Source organism: Mandrillus leucophaeus, unplaced genomic scaffold (genome assembly GCF_000951045.1).
Source record: "Mandrillus leucophaeus isolate KB7577 unplaced genomic scaffold, Mleu.le_1.0 Scaffold172, whole genome shotgun sequence".
Lineage (NCBI taxonomy): Eukaryota > Metazoa > Chordata > Mammalia > Primates > Cercopithecidae > Mandrillus > Mandrillus leucophaeus.
In genome coordinates, this window is record NW_012101721.1 from 3,759,625 (window position 1) to 3,772,481 (window position 12,857).

Below are 12,857 nucleotides of genomic sequence, written 5' to 3' on the forward strand. Positions count from 1 at the left end.
AAAAGGGCAGACCTGTGGTGACCCCAGTTACCCTTCCTGTAACTGCAGAGGTGCCCAGTCACCTGCTTGGTTATGTCACTCTGGGGAGTAAGAGAATGGCCCCCCTGCTCCTGCCTGACTCACCCTCTCTTGCCCCAGTCCAGTGCCACAGAAACATGCTTGCCAAGGGACATCAATGAAAGCAGCAACCTGGTTCACCTCCCGGGGGTCAGGCTGCACCCTTGTCTCAGGGGCTTCTGCAGCCCCTGTCCCCACCTAAGTTACTCCTTGGGGAAACATGACCAAGCACCCTGGCTGAATGGGTGGACTGAGCTCCCACAGCATGACATCAGCTAGGGCGGGCTCCCCTCTCAGCCGTCCCCTCCCCTTTCCTCCCGCCTGAAACATGATCCAGCTGAAGGACTGATTGCAGGAAAACCTGGCAGCTCCCCAACCTTGGTGGTCCAGGGGGTGCGAGGCTGCAGCCTCAGAAGGTGTGAGCAGTGGCCGCGAGAGGCAGGCTGGCTGGGACATGAGGTTGGCAGAGGGCCGGCAAGCTGGCCCTTGGTGGGCCTCGCCCTGAGCACTCGGAGGCACTCCTACGCGTAGGAAGCTCGCTATGCTGCTGTGGGTCCAGCAGGCGCTGCTCGCCTTGCTCCTCCCCACGCTCCTGGCACAGGGAGAAGGTAAGTGGACTTCGGGAAGCAGCAGGACTTGGCTGACCATCTGCTGAGGGGCGGTGGGGGATGCTTCCGTCCTCGGAGGGCTGTGGAGACAAGGGTGGGGAACGGTGTGGCTGCAGGAAGGTCAGTTGTCTTACCACCTGTAAGCATGACAGCATTTGAAGCATGGTGGTCAAGCTAGAGAGAGTTGGGAATGTTGAGTCCCGGGGCAGGGCAAGAGCGGAGCTTGCAAAGAGGGGAGCAGAGAAGTAGCCTGGCATATCAGCAATAAAAAGACAGGCACCAGGAGGGGGCTCCTCTCCTCTTTGCCCCTTCCCTAAACTCTTTGAATGAAAGCTGCAAGGGAACTTAGAACTCAGTTGGTCCACCCCTGCCTGTTATAAATGGGAATGCTGTGGCCCAGGGAGTAGGGGGTAGGTCATTCATTCAAGGTCACACAGCTTGTTAGCAGCAGAGTGGGGACCAGAACTAGTCTAGTCATCTTTCCTCAGCTTCACTGGTTTTGTTGCATAGGTTCATTCTCTGGATCTGAGGTTTCCCCAAGTTCCTTTCCAGGACTAAACTCCAGTGACACCCAATTTCTCTCTACATTCCCTACGCCCGTCCTTTCCTGACTCCCTTGAATGTAGGGTGTTTTAGCCACAAAGAGACCTGCTTCCTTTTGCTGCAGACCATGTTCATTCCCCTCTGGGAGGTTTCTCTCCCGACAGAGCTGGGGTGGAGCACATTGGGGCACAATTAGAAGGAGGCCATCCAGGGGTTGGACAGACGTAAAGGGCTCTGGGCAAGATGTCCTTCCTCCCGGGAGTGGTCGTTTGGGGATGCTCCGTAGGTTAAGCAAACGCAAGCTGAAAGTGATGACTGTGGTCAGGGGCTTCCTTGACTGAGAAGAAACTCTGTCCCTCCCAGCAATGGTCCTTTGCCCTCGGCCTGCTGGGATGAGTTCAGTGCTCTCAAAGCTGGTCAGGATCCCAGTCAATAGAACCCAGGCTGTTGCTGGTGTAGTGAAGATGCACACGGGTCTGCATTTGAATCTCAGTTCCTCCACTTGCAGGGCATGGTGCTCACCTTTCTGGGGCTTGGGGATCCTTGTCTGCAAATAGCCACTCTGGTGGACTGTTCTAAAGTTAAATGAAGAATATGCACATTAATGTTATTCCAAAGGAGACACTTAAAAAAATAGTGTGTGTGTCTGTTTGTGTGTGTGTGTATGTTCTCTCTTTGCTCTTCTCTGTCCTTCTGAAGGAAGCCAGCAGCTTATCAGGGAAAAGCGGGTGAAAGGGCGGGGAATCTGCAGGACTGATTTGTTGCCAAGTTGCACACAAGATGAGAGAAGACGCGGTCTTGTTTAGCAAAAGCCAGGCCTGCTGGCGCCTGGTTAGTGAAAGACCCTGACTACCCTGCCGGCTCCATCTCCCCTCTGCTCCCCTTTGCTGCCCTCTAGGTTGTACTCCCTTCACCGTCCCGTGAATTTTCACTTTTGTATGCCAGGCCACCCTTCTGGAAGTGCTCCTACTGCTTCCAGTGTGAAACTGAGCTGCACATGAAAGCTTCATAGAACAGGACCAGGGCCCAGGAGCTGGGCTGTCTCATTACTGGATTGTTCCCGTAGGCCACCTGCCCTGGAAGTCATTTGATTTCTTCTCACTCCCTCCACACCTCGCCCCAGCCGCCTTTCTAAGCCCATCAAGTTTGCCCATACAGCAACCCTAGAAGGTGAACTGGGCCAGCCCTCCGCCCATAGCTTGTGTGTGCCTGGGGCAGGGTGCAAGGATCCTCTTGGGGTGGCTTTGCAGGATGTAGAGGGAATGTCAGTTTTCACCAGATGCCCACACTTCCTTCTTTCTTTACCAGTTTCAGACTCAAAAAGTAGATGATGTGTGCAGATGCTGAGGTTTGACCTCGGCTGAGGAAAACTCTGATGCAGACCCTTGGGCTTAGAAATTGAGCACTTGGAGTCATGCTTTCTTGCAACCCTCTTGCTTTTAGTATCATACCCTGACAGCCAGCTTCCCTGTTGCTCCCCAGAGGCCCTTGCTTAGGCCCCATGGGCCGCCTACTCTCCACCGTTTTTAGCCCTCAGCCTGCTTTGAACCTCAGCTGTCTCGTGCCACCTGCTCTTCCAAGCCAGATCTCTGCTTCCTGTCAATGAATGCATAGGTCCTTTCTACAAGGTAATCCATTTGAATTATGGTAGAAATCTCTGCAGACAAAATGCTCTAGTGGTGAGAATGTCAGTCTGTGGGGATATTTTAGAATTTTGTAAAGTGGAGATGGTGGGAATATATCTCTTTTAAAAGCTTACAAACCAGGGCAAGAGAACCAGGGGAAGACTTCGGAGGGCTGGTGTCTACTTCAAACTGTTTTCCTTCCCAGCCAGAAGGAGTGCAGGCCTTCAGGGCCGAAACACCACCAGGCCTGCTCTGCTGAGGCTGTCGGATTACCTTCTGACCAACTACAGGAAGGGCGTGCGCCCCGTAAGGGACTGGAGGAAGCCAACCACCGTGTCCATTGACGTCATTGTCTATGCTATCCTCAATGTGGTGAGGCTCAGCCCCGAAGTGCACGCAGGCAGACCTTTTGGGGGTGGGAGAAGGCCATGTGAGACAAGTCACCCCCTGTGTAGCTTGGTAGGCATTTGAGAACCCATAGGACCTATGGTCTGGCACCACAGCTGCCCACAGCTGGATGGATTGCAGCACCACATCTGCCCAAACCAGAAACCTGGGCTCACCCTGTGGCTGCTGCTCCCACACCCGTACAGTGAGGAAGTCACTTCCCACATGTGGTTCTTCATACAGTGTGTAATGCTAACCATCTCTCTATGTAAGCTGTATGAGGATTAAGACTGTCCCATGCATCTCTATGCCCTCAGTGCCTTACAAACATCCCTGGTGCCTGGCAGGTGTCACTAAATGATTGTTGAAGAATCAGCCAACAGATCAATTATTCATCAATTCCTTCATTAACTATCACAGTAGGGTGGGGTGCACTGCTCAGAAGAGGTGGTCAGACATTGTGCAGAGATAAACAAGAAGGCAGTTGTAGAGATGCAGTGGCTCTGTGTTGGGGTCAGGTAGGCAGGACCTAACTTCACAGTCTCTGCTAATTTTAATCTACTAAAATTACTCTACTAAAATTAGTCAACCCGCCTGACTAATTTTTGTATCTTTAGTTGAAACAGGGTTTTGCCATGTTGGCCAGGCGGGTCTCGAACACCTGGCCTCAAGCCATCCGCCTGCCTAAACCTCCCAAATTGCTGGGGTTACAGATGTAAGACACTGCTCCTGGCATTATATGTATATTTGAAGTTGAAACATAAATCATTGTTGGCAGAGCATGGTGGCTCATGCCTGTAATCCCAGCACTTTGGGAGGCTGAGGTAGGCAGACCACTTGAGGCCAGGAGTTCAAGACCAGTCTGGCCAACATAGCGACTGCATCTCTACTAAAAAATGCAAAAATTAGTCAGGTGTGGTGGCACGCACCTGTAGTCCCAGCTACTTGGGAAGCTGAAGTATGAGAATCGCTGGAACCTGGGAGGTGGAGGTTGCAATGAGCTGAGATTATGCCACTGCAATCCATCCTGGGCAACAGAACAAGCAAGACTCTGTCTCAAAATCAATCAATCAATCAATCAATCAATCATTGTTGCTTCTTTCTGGGTGTGCCCTAGTGAACGACTAACTTTTCCTGTCTGGCCAGGGAGCTCCAGTCTATCTACTTTCCCCACCCCAGCCCCTGCTCTTCACTTTTACTTCCCAAAGCAATAGGGCAGAAGGAAGCCTCTCCTTTAGGGGCTGGCGTGTGCGGGGTGGCCCTCCAGTCCACAGGGTTACTTGTTCAAGCTCCCTTTCCTTTCCCAGGATGAGAAGAATCAGGTGCTGACCACCTACATCTGGTACCGGCAGGTGAGCAGACCCGCCCCTCCCTGCCCCCGTTTCTTGGGATAGGGACCTATCCTCCTGGGAAGGAGTCAGGAGTTTCAGTGACCTTGGTGACGGAAGGTGAGGGGAGAGGCTCAGAGGCACCCTCAGCCTGAGATCCAGGAGTGTGGAATCTCCTCATCTCAGGTCTGAGAGTGGAAGGAGGCTTAAAGATAGTGGAGGAGAAACCCTCCAAATCCCCTCTGGCTTCCGAAGTTCTTCAGAGCACCCCAAACTATGGCTTGTTCAGCCTCTGTTGAAGGGAACTCACAAGGCAGCCACTTCACTCTCAGCCAGCACTATTTGCTAGACCATTCTTCCTTTTATTCAGCCAAATTGGACAGCAACCAAATTGGGTGATTGAAACAGAATGGTTCGTTCCAGCCACTTAGTCCTCACATCCTCGGCCATTTCCCCACTCTTTTAGCTTCTGATGGGCCTGGGTCAGCCCATGGTGTGTGGATGAGTCTGAGGCTTGGCAGGAATTCTGGCTTCGAGCTGGGGTGGGGTAGGAAAAGAGTGGCGGTCACTATCCACGAGTCCTGCTCCGGAAGCCCCTGGGGCTGTTGGGGAGAAGTCAGAGCAGAGGGGAAACTAAAGTGGCTGAACACACGGAGGCAGGAGCATGAGGACAGCTGACAGAGGTCACCCCTAAGAGGCTCTGGGGACACACCTGGCATAAGTGGGTCTCTGTTATCCCTCCTGACGGCTTATGGCACATCCATCACCACCACCAGGCATGGGACAGGGCATGGGGTGGAGGAAGAAGCTAGAATGCTGATCCCTGAGATACTGCTCCGTCCCTGCCTCACAGAGGGATCCCTTACTGCAGCACACAAAGGGAAGGGACCTGAACAAGCACAGGCAGACTGGAGCTCCTTTTCCAGGACATCCAGCCAAGCTCCCACCTCTGGAGCTCTAGGGCCACTTGTCTGCCCCAGTTGCTTGCATCAGCAGTGAGGGAATGGCAGTCTACATATACCAGCGACTGTGCTAAGAGACTGGAGTTAGAGACACAAACTAGATCAAGGCCCTGCCCACCATGAGCTCAAAGACGAGATACAGGTACTGACAACTGAAATGCAACAAGACAGCCACTCCAACATAGCAAGGACAAGGTGCTAACCATGGGAGCACAGAGGAGACACATGTCAACCAGCCTGGAGTGTGGGGGTCATGGACAATGTCCTGGAGAAGAGAGCAGACAGATGCCTTGGCTAAGTCCAGAAGGATGAGGAAAATGACCCTTGGTAAAGAAGATAGGGGAGAGGGAGCAGGGTATGCAGAGGGGTTCCAGCAGTGTTTCATTGCATATGGCTGCAGTGTAGAAGTCACAGAGAGGCATGGCCAAAACATGAGGCTAGAGAGAGAGCGGAGGTCAGACTATACCAGCCTGTGTTGGCTGTGAAGTTTAACTTTACCCTAAAGGCAATGGGGCACCCCTGAAGGATTTTAAGCAAGGGAGTGACATGATCAAATTTACATTTTAGACTGGCCATCCTGGCATGAAAATGGAGAATACACTAATCAAAACTTAACAACAGCCATCTTCACCCTGTGAAGTAGATGTTATTTTCTCCATATAAATATGTTGAGGCCAAGATCCAAGAAGTCATTTGTCTGAGATTCTCAGCTGGCAGAGGGGGAACTCGCAGCATTTGAAATGACTGACTTCCTTCCTGGGGCAAAGCTGCATCTAGCTGAGTTATGTGTGGAGGCAGAGTGTGAATGAAGAGGTGGGGGGACTCTCAGTTACTGCTGAGGGATTTGGATGCCACTGACACCTGATTCTCCCAAAAAGATGCCCACCTGTTGCCTGGGCACTGAGGGTGAAGTCTGCCTGAGTTGCAGGCGACCCTCACTGGAGATGGAGAGGGCTGCCCGTGACCATCCCTGCTCCTCCCCTAGTACTGGACTGATGAGTTTCTCCAGTGGAACCCTGAGGACTTTGACAATATCACCAAGTTGTCCATCCCCACGGACAGCATCTGGGTCCCAGACATTCTCATCAATGAGTTGTGAGTACCGTTATCAGTTGTGGGGTGGCTGGGAGGCTTAGGGGCTGGAGAAGCCCGGGGACAGAGAGACAAGATTGTCACTGTTGCATTTGAGATGACCCACCAGGAATTGCAAACTGTAGATAAAGCCGGCGTGAGTCCAAATTTCCTTTGTCTTCTCCCCCCACCTTTTTCTGTTCTTTTCTTTTTGAAAACTCCTTGTTTTCTGTGCTTATTGTTGAAATTCCGTACTTCGTAGTCCAAGGGCCCCTGCCACGGGGAAAGAAACCAGTGAATTAATTCACACTGAGTTATAATCACCTAACGGGGCAGCTGCACTTCTAAAGGAGACAGTAAATGTTTCTTTAAAAAAAAAAAAATGGAGCACTTGGCTGGGCTCAGTGGCTCATGCCTGTAATCCCAGCACTTTGGGAGGCTGAGGCGGGTGGATCACCTGAGGTCAGCAGCTCAAGACTAGCCCGGCCAACATGGTGAAACCCTGTCTCTACTAAAAATACAAAAATTAGCTGAGCGTGGTGGTGAGCACCTGTAATCCCAGCTACTCGGGAGACTGACAGCTACTCAGGAGAATCGCTTGAACCTGGGGAGGTTGTGGTGAGCCGAGATCACACCATTACACTCCAGCCTGGGTGACAGAGTGAGACTATCCCAAAAATAAAAATGGAGCACTGATAGTGGCTGCTGCTTCTGGTCCCCAAAGGAGATTTGGAGCTGGGGGACACGCTCAGACCTCCCGGGTCACACATGCACCTGATAGGCCACAGATCGCTTCTCCAATACGAAGTGGGTACCACCAGGCTTTATTTCTGGCAGCCAAACACGGTCCCATTTGACCCCAGCCAACATTCCTTCTCCCCATCCTGCAGGTTCATTCAGGGCCCACTAACTGGGTTTCAGAATTCAAGGGCAGGGAAGATGGCTGAGGAGACAGAGGGAAAAGGGAAGGTGACCCCCAGCATTGTCCAACCCCAGGGGATGCCACTGACATTTTTCTAAGGGAGGCAGTTGACCTTGACCACACACCATCCCCTGCATAGCTCAGGCTGGAGGATTCTGGGAAATGCTAGTTTCTGCTGGAGCTCCAGTTTCAACAATGAAGTGGCCTTAGTCTTGACTTCTCATCCCTCAGCCTGAACTCAGAGAAGGCTGAGGGCTTAGCACCCTGGGCTCAGCCCACGCCATGCCACAGTGGTCACTCAAGAGGGCCTACCACTTTGAGATCAGCTAAGAGAGTGGAATGAGGTCTTGTAGGGCTTTTCTGGCTTTCCTGAATTTGTATCCATTTCTTTAGCTCCTTTTCACCCAGAGATGATTATTTTCATTTCAAAGGACTTGTAGCGGTGAAAGCAAAGAGAAGCCAGAGTCAGGATGGAACACAAGATCCTGCTTTCACCAAGCTCCCTGGGAGCCAAGCTTTGCCCAGCTGGGGGCAGTGATGGGTTGGGGCTGCTGGGCACGCTCCCTACTGTCCATGGCTTTTGGGCCCATGGGTTTTCCTCCTTGCCTTGTGTGGCCAGGAGCCAGGGGAATAAAGGAGAAATGCCCATTACTGCTTGATAAGTAGCCTTGACAGCAGCAGGTCAGGAAGCCTAAGATAGGAAGGTTGGAAAAACCGAGGCCAGACAAAACATCCAGTTTGTCCAGCTGCCTGTACCCTCCCCAAACTTCATTCCCTACCCAGTTGTTCCAAGATCTTCAGGCCCCCAGGGCTTGACCTGCCTCTTGAGCTCCCAAACTGACCCCTTTTCCCTGGCCAGTGTGGATGTGGGGAAGTCTCCAAATATCCCATACGTGTATATTCGGCATCAAGGCGAAGTTCAGAACTACAAGCCCCTCCAGGTGGTGACTGCCTGTAGCCTCGACATCTACAACTTTCCCTTTGATGTCCAGAACTGCTCGCTGACCTTCACCAGCTGGCTGCACACCAGTGAGTATGTGGGCTTCGCCGGGGCAGGGGTGGAGGTTGGGAGACCCCAGGGACACCTGGGCAAGGAGTGCTCCCCAGGGTGCCTTCTCGCATATCCAGCCTACTCACCACTTATTAACCCTCTGGGCCTCTGCTTCCTCATCCTCTACATGAGGTGAATCTGCTGCTCTTGCTGCTCCAACAGTAAGAGTTCACCACTTTTATCAGTAGAAATTTCATATAGCCCAGTATATTTTTCCAGATCCTTCTCTACACATTTACATTCACACATGCACGTGTGCATATATACACATACATACACATCTATGGAAAGTACATGGAAATTGCTTTATGAGTTCTTATTTTACATTAATACAGCAGTATTCAATGAGAGTGTGAACTGACTGCAAGATGCTCAGTAAGGGACAATTTTTTCCAATATCTCCAACAGAATCTGGCACTAAGCATCTCTCAGATCCATTTATTTCCCTTCATCCCCATGCAAACCACCCTCGTCTCCTGCCTCGGTTTCTGCTTCAGCCTCCTACCTGGTTCCCCATGCATTCATGTCCCCCTTAATTCGTGATTCTCACAGAAGCCAGTGAGATTTTAGTAAAATGCAATCTGACCATGTCACTCAAAACCCCTCAATGGGAGCCCAGGTACCTTGGAACACAATACACCCTCTTGAGCTGATTCTGCCACAGCCCGCTGCTCCAGGCTCATCTGCTCCCCTGAACTCTGCTCCCGCCCAATTGCCTTCCTTTCTAGCCCCAACTCTCATATTCTTTCCCTTTATCACATGTTGTTTCCTCTCCTATGCTACCTGGCCCTTTCCTCCCTCTCCCATCCTGCCCCACACCTGCTCCCCGCAACCACACCTAGCCTGGCCAACCCCTCTACTCACCCTTCTGATGGCAGCATAAGTTTCAGCTTCTCAGTTTCCCCTCTCATCCCCTAGACTAGTCCATCCCTGTTGCCCAATTTATGGCATCCTGGTCTTCTCCCCACCTCTGTCACCCTTGTAAGTACTTGTTCAATGTGTACTTCTCTCCTAGACATAAACTTAGAAAGGGGCAGATGCAGTGGTTCACAAATGTAGTCCCAGCAGTTTGGGAGATCAAGGCAGGACGATTGCTTCAGCCCAGGAGTTTGAGGCCAGTCTGAGCAACGTAATGAAACCCTATAAAAATAAAAAGTAAAACAACTTGGAAAGGGCAGGGACATGATTTCTTGCCTACTTTTAGATCCCCAGCACAGGGCCTGGCACAGAGGAAGATTTTCAGCAAATGTTACCGAGCAGATGAATGCTAGCTAAGGGCTTGCTAGAGGGCTGGTGAGGTGTACACCACTCTGCTGCAAGAAGGCATCTCCCAGGCCGGGCACGGTGGCTCACGCCTGTAATTCCAGCACTTTGGGAGGCCAAGGTGGGTGAATCACAAGGTCAGGAGATCGAGACCATCCTGGCCAAGATGGTGAAACCCCGTCTCTACGAAAAATACAAAAAATTAGCCAGGCACAGTGGCGGGCGCCTGTAATCCCAGCTACTCAGGAGGCTGAGGTAGGAGAATCACTTGAACTCAGAGGGCGGAGGTTGCAGTGAGCCGAGGTTGCGCCACTGCACTCCAGCCTGCGTGACAGAGTAAGGCTCTGTCTCAAAAAAAAGAGAAAAAACAAAAAGGCATTCCCCACTTCTGTTTCGATGTATTCATTACCTTAAACTTAAGTTATGACAGTGATGCATGACTGCCTTGACCAAAACCAGAACTACAGATAAGACTAACATCTCCTTTGACTTCTACCCTCAATCCCAAACTTCACCAACAAGAGTTAACCACTTTTATCAGTAGAAACTTCATCTAGAACAGCATATTTTTCCAAATCCTTCTCCACACATTTACATACACACATACACATCTATGAAAAGTACATGGAAATTGCTTTATGAGTTTGTATTTTAGATAAATATATCTCTATATATTATTATATACTACTACTTGATTCTTTTTACTCAACAATAGGTCTTGGACATTTTTCAAAGTTCATGCATATTTAGGTCATCCTCAAAAATTTTAGCTGCTATAAAATAGCTCAGGATTTTGGAAGGCAGCTGTGCTCACCACTACCACCAATGCAAACATCTAATGATTTTGGTTGCATCCTAGCTTATTAAGCATTTTTATGATTGATGGATATTTCAGTATTTTCCAATGTTTTTCTGCAATGGATACTCCTGTCTTTCCCAGTGCATATGTCTCTGCTGCAGATGTTGAGAAGTGGAGTTGCAATCTATAAGTGAGGATTTTGCTTATTGTCTTAATTCATTTTTAAAGACAGGCAGTTCCATCAAGGCAAAGGTGAAGAATGTTGACTTCTGTTCATTTTTGCAATGGGTAATTCTAACAGGGAAACCTAGAAAGCTGTTTGGAAGGGGTGTGTGTGTGTGTTTGTGTGTGTGTGTGTGAAAGAGAGAAAGCACTTTCTAATGAATGGTTTGCATGGTTCTTTGCACCGTGTGTTTTCATTTAAGACTTCATGTGCCCTCAGTGCGGCCCTGTGAGAGAGGTATGATGAGTACCTTATTTTATAGCTGAGGACAGCGAGGCTGAAGGTGATGTGCTGAGGCTGAGGTTGGGCCATCAGATATCAGCTCCCCTTGGTTGCTGCCTACCTGTGTCCCATGATCACAGGGTCTGGCAGGCTCTGGGAACTAGATTCCAAAGCTGGCTTGCTTTATTCTCTCTCAGTCCAGGACATCAACATCTCTTTGTGGCGCTTGCCAGAAAAGGTGAAATTCGACAAGAGTGTCTTCATGAACCAGGGAGAATGGGAGTTGCTGGGGGTGCTGCCCGACTTTCGGGAGTTCAGCATGGAAAGCAGTCACTGCTATGCAGAAATGAAGTTCTATGTGAGTGGGAGTGAATGTGGGTAAAATGGTGAATAAAGCTTCCTACCCAGGTAGACTTAAGGAGGCATACTGGGAAGAACTTCAGTGCCTTTGTCTAACTCCAGGTTGCACACATCTGGAACTTCAGGGAAGTAGATGGGGAAACTCCGTGAATGTTCCTTACTTATTCTAAACAGCCATAAGCCTGGATTGAGAGACAGGGTATGGGGGTCTGTCTGTTTTCTTCTCTGAGTAATCCAGGCTGGAAGCCCCATAAAACAAGGAGTCTGAGCTTGTGGGGTGGTTCCTGGGAGCAGAGCCTGTGTGCCCCAGGCTTCCCACAAGCTCCTCTCCCGATCCCAGGTGGTCATCCGCCGGCGGCCCCTCTTCTATGTGGTCAGCCTGCTGCTGCCCAGCATCTTCCTCATGGTCATGGACATCGTGGGCTTCTACCTGCCCCCCAACAGTGGTGAGAGGGTCTCCTTCAAGATCACACTCCTCCTGGGCTACTCGGTCTTCCTGATCATCGTTTCTGACACGCTGCCGGCCACTGCCATCGGCACTCCTCTCATTGGTAAGGTCTCTCCTGGCAGCAGAGCTCAGTCTGGTGAGAAACCCACCCCCTCCCACCTCCTGTATGTGTCTCTTGCCTCTGCCCTGGACTGCACAGGTGTCTACTTTGTGGTGTGCATGGCTCTGCTGGTGATAAGTTTGGCCGAGACCATCTTCATTGTGCGGCTGGTGCACAAGCAAGACCTGCAGCAGCCCGTGCCTGCCTGGCTGCGTCACCTTGTTCTGGAGAGAATCGCCTGGCTACTTTGTCTGCGGGAGCAGTCGACTTCCCAGAGGCCTCCAGCCACCTCCCAAGCCACCAAGACTGATGACTGCTCAGGTGAGAAACAGAAAGGAAGAGTCCACACGAGGGGCCGCTTCTGGCTTGGATGCTGTGGAAAGTCTCTGGAGGGTGTGGCCTGCCAAGGAGGTGCTGTACTGCACATGGCATCCCATGCCCTGCCTTATTGGGAGGGGCAGACTTCAGCCCAAGGTGTCAGTCCAGACCCTTTCTTCACTTACACAACCTCTCATCACCTTGGGTATTGACAGAGAGGGTAGGAATCCCAGAGGCTGAGCATGTCAGGAGCTGAGACCTCTGGGCTGAGAATGGCCTCTCTCTAGGAAGGACCCATGGGGGAAGTCAAATGGATGCCCCTTAGGCAATTATTGGTCTCCCTGCCTCAGACAGTTAAATACTGCCGCTAGGATTTCTAAAACTCTTATTCTAAACAACCCAAAGCAGGGCATGGTGGCTCATGCCTACAATCCCAGCACTTTGGTCATGCCTACAATCCCAGCACTTTGGTCATGCCTACAATCCCAGCCCTTTGCGAGGCTGAGGTGGGAGGATCACTTGAGCCCAGGAGTTCAAGACCAGCCTGGCCAACATAGTGAGACCTCATCT

The 12,857-nt window shown here is 51.0% G+C and overlaps 1 protein-coding gene across 3 annotated transcripts in view; it reads left to right on the plus strand.

Moving 5' to 3' along the window:
• Positions 1–347: 347 nt before the first annotated feature.
• The window catches only part of HTR3A (5-hydroxytryptamine (serotonin) receptor 3A, ionotropic), an 18,114-nt gene continuing 5,604 nt past the window's right edge, over positions 348–12,857 (plus strand). Inside the window, exons 1-8 of one of the 3 annotated variants that reach the window (XM_011977030.1) lie at positions 348–665; positions 3,039–3,205; positions 4,528–4,572; positions 6,496–6,605; positions 8,363–8,532; positions 11,259–11,419; positions 11,762–11,972; positions 12,069–12,290. In XM_011977030.1, coding sequence (XP_011832420.1) covers positions 599–665; positions 3,039–3,205; positions 4,528–4,572; positions 6,496–6,605; positions 8,363–8,532; positions 11,259–11,419; positions 11,762–11,972; positions 12,069–12,290 — 1,153 coding nt within the window. In that variant the 5' untranslated portion in view covers positions 348–598. Of the gene's footprint in view, positions 666–2,760; positions 2,837–3,038; positions 3,206–4,527; positions 4,573–6,495; positions 6,606–8,362; positions 8,533–11,258; positions 11,420–11,761; positions 12,291–12,857 lie in introns of those variants that run through there. The other 2 variants (XM_011977031.1, XM_011977029.1) reach the window with 2 other exon arrangements.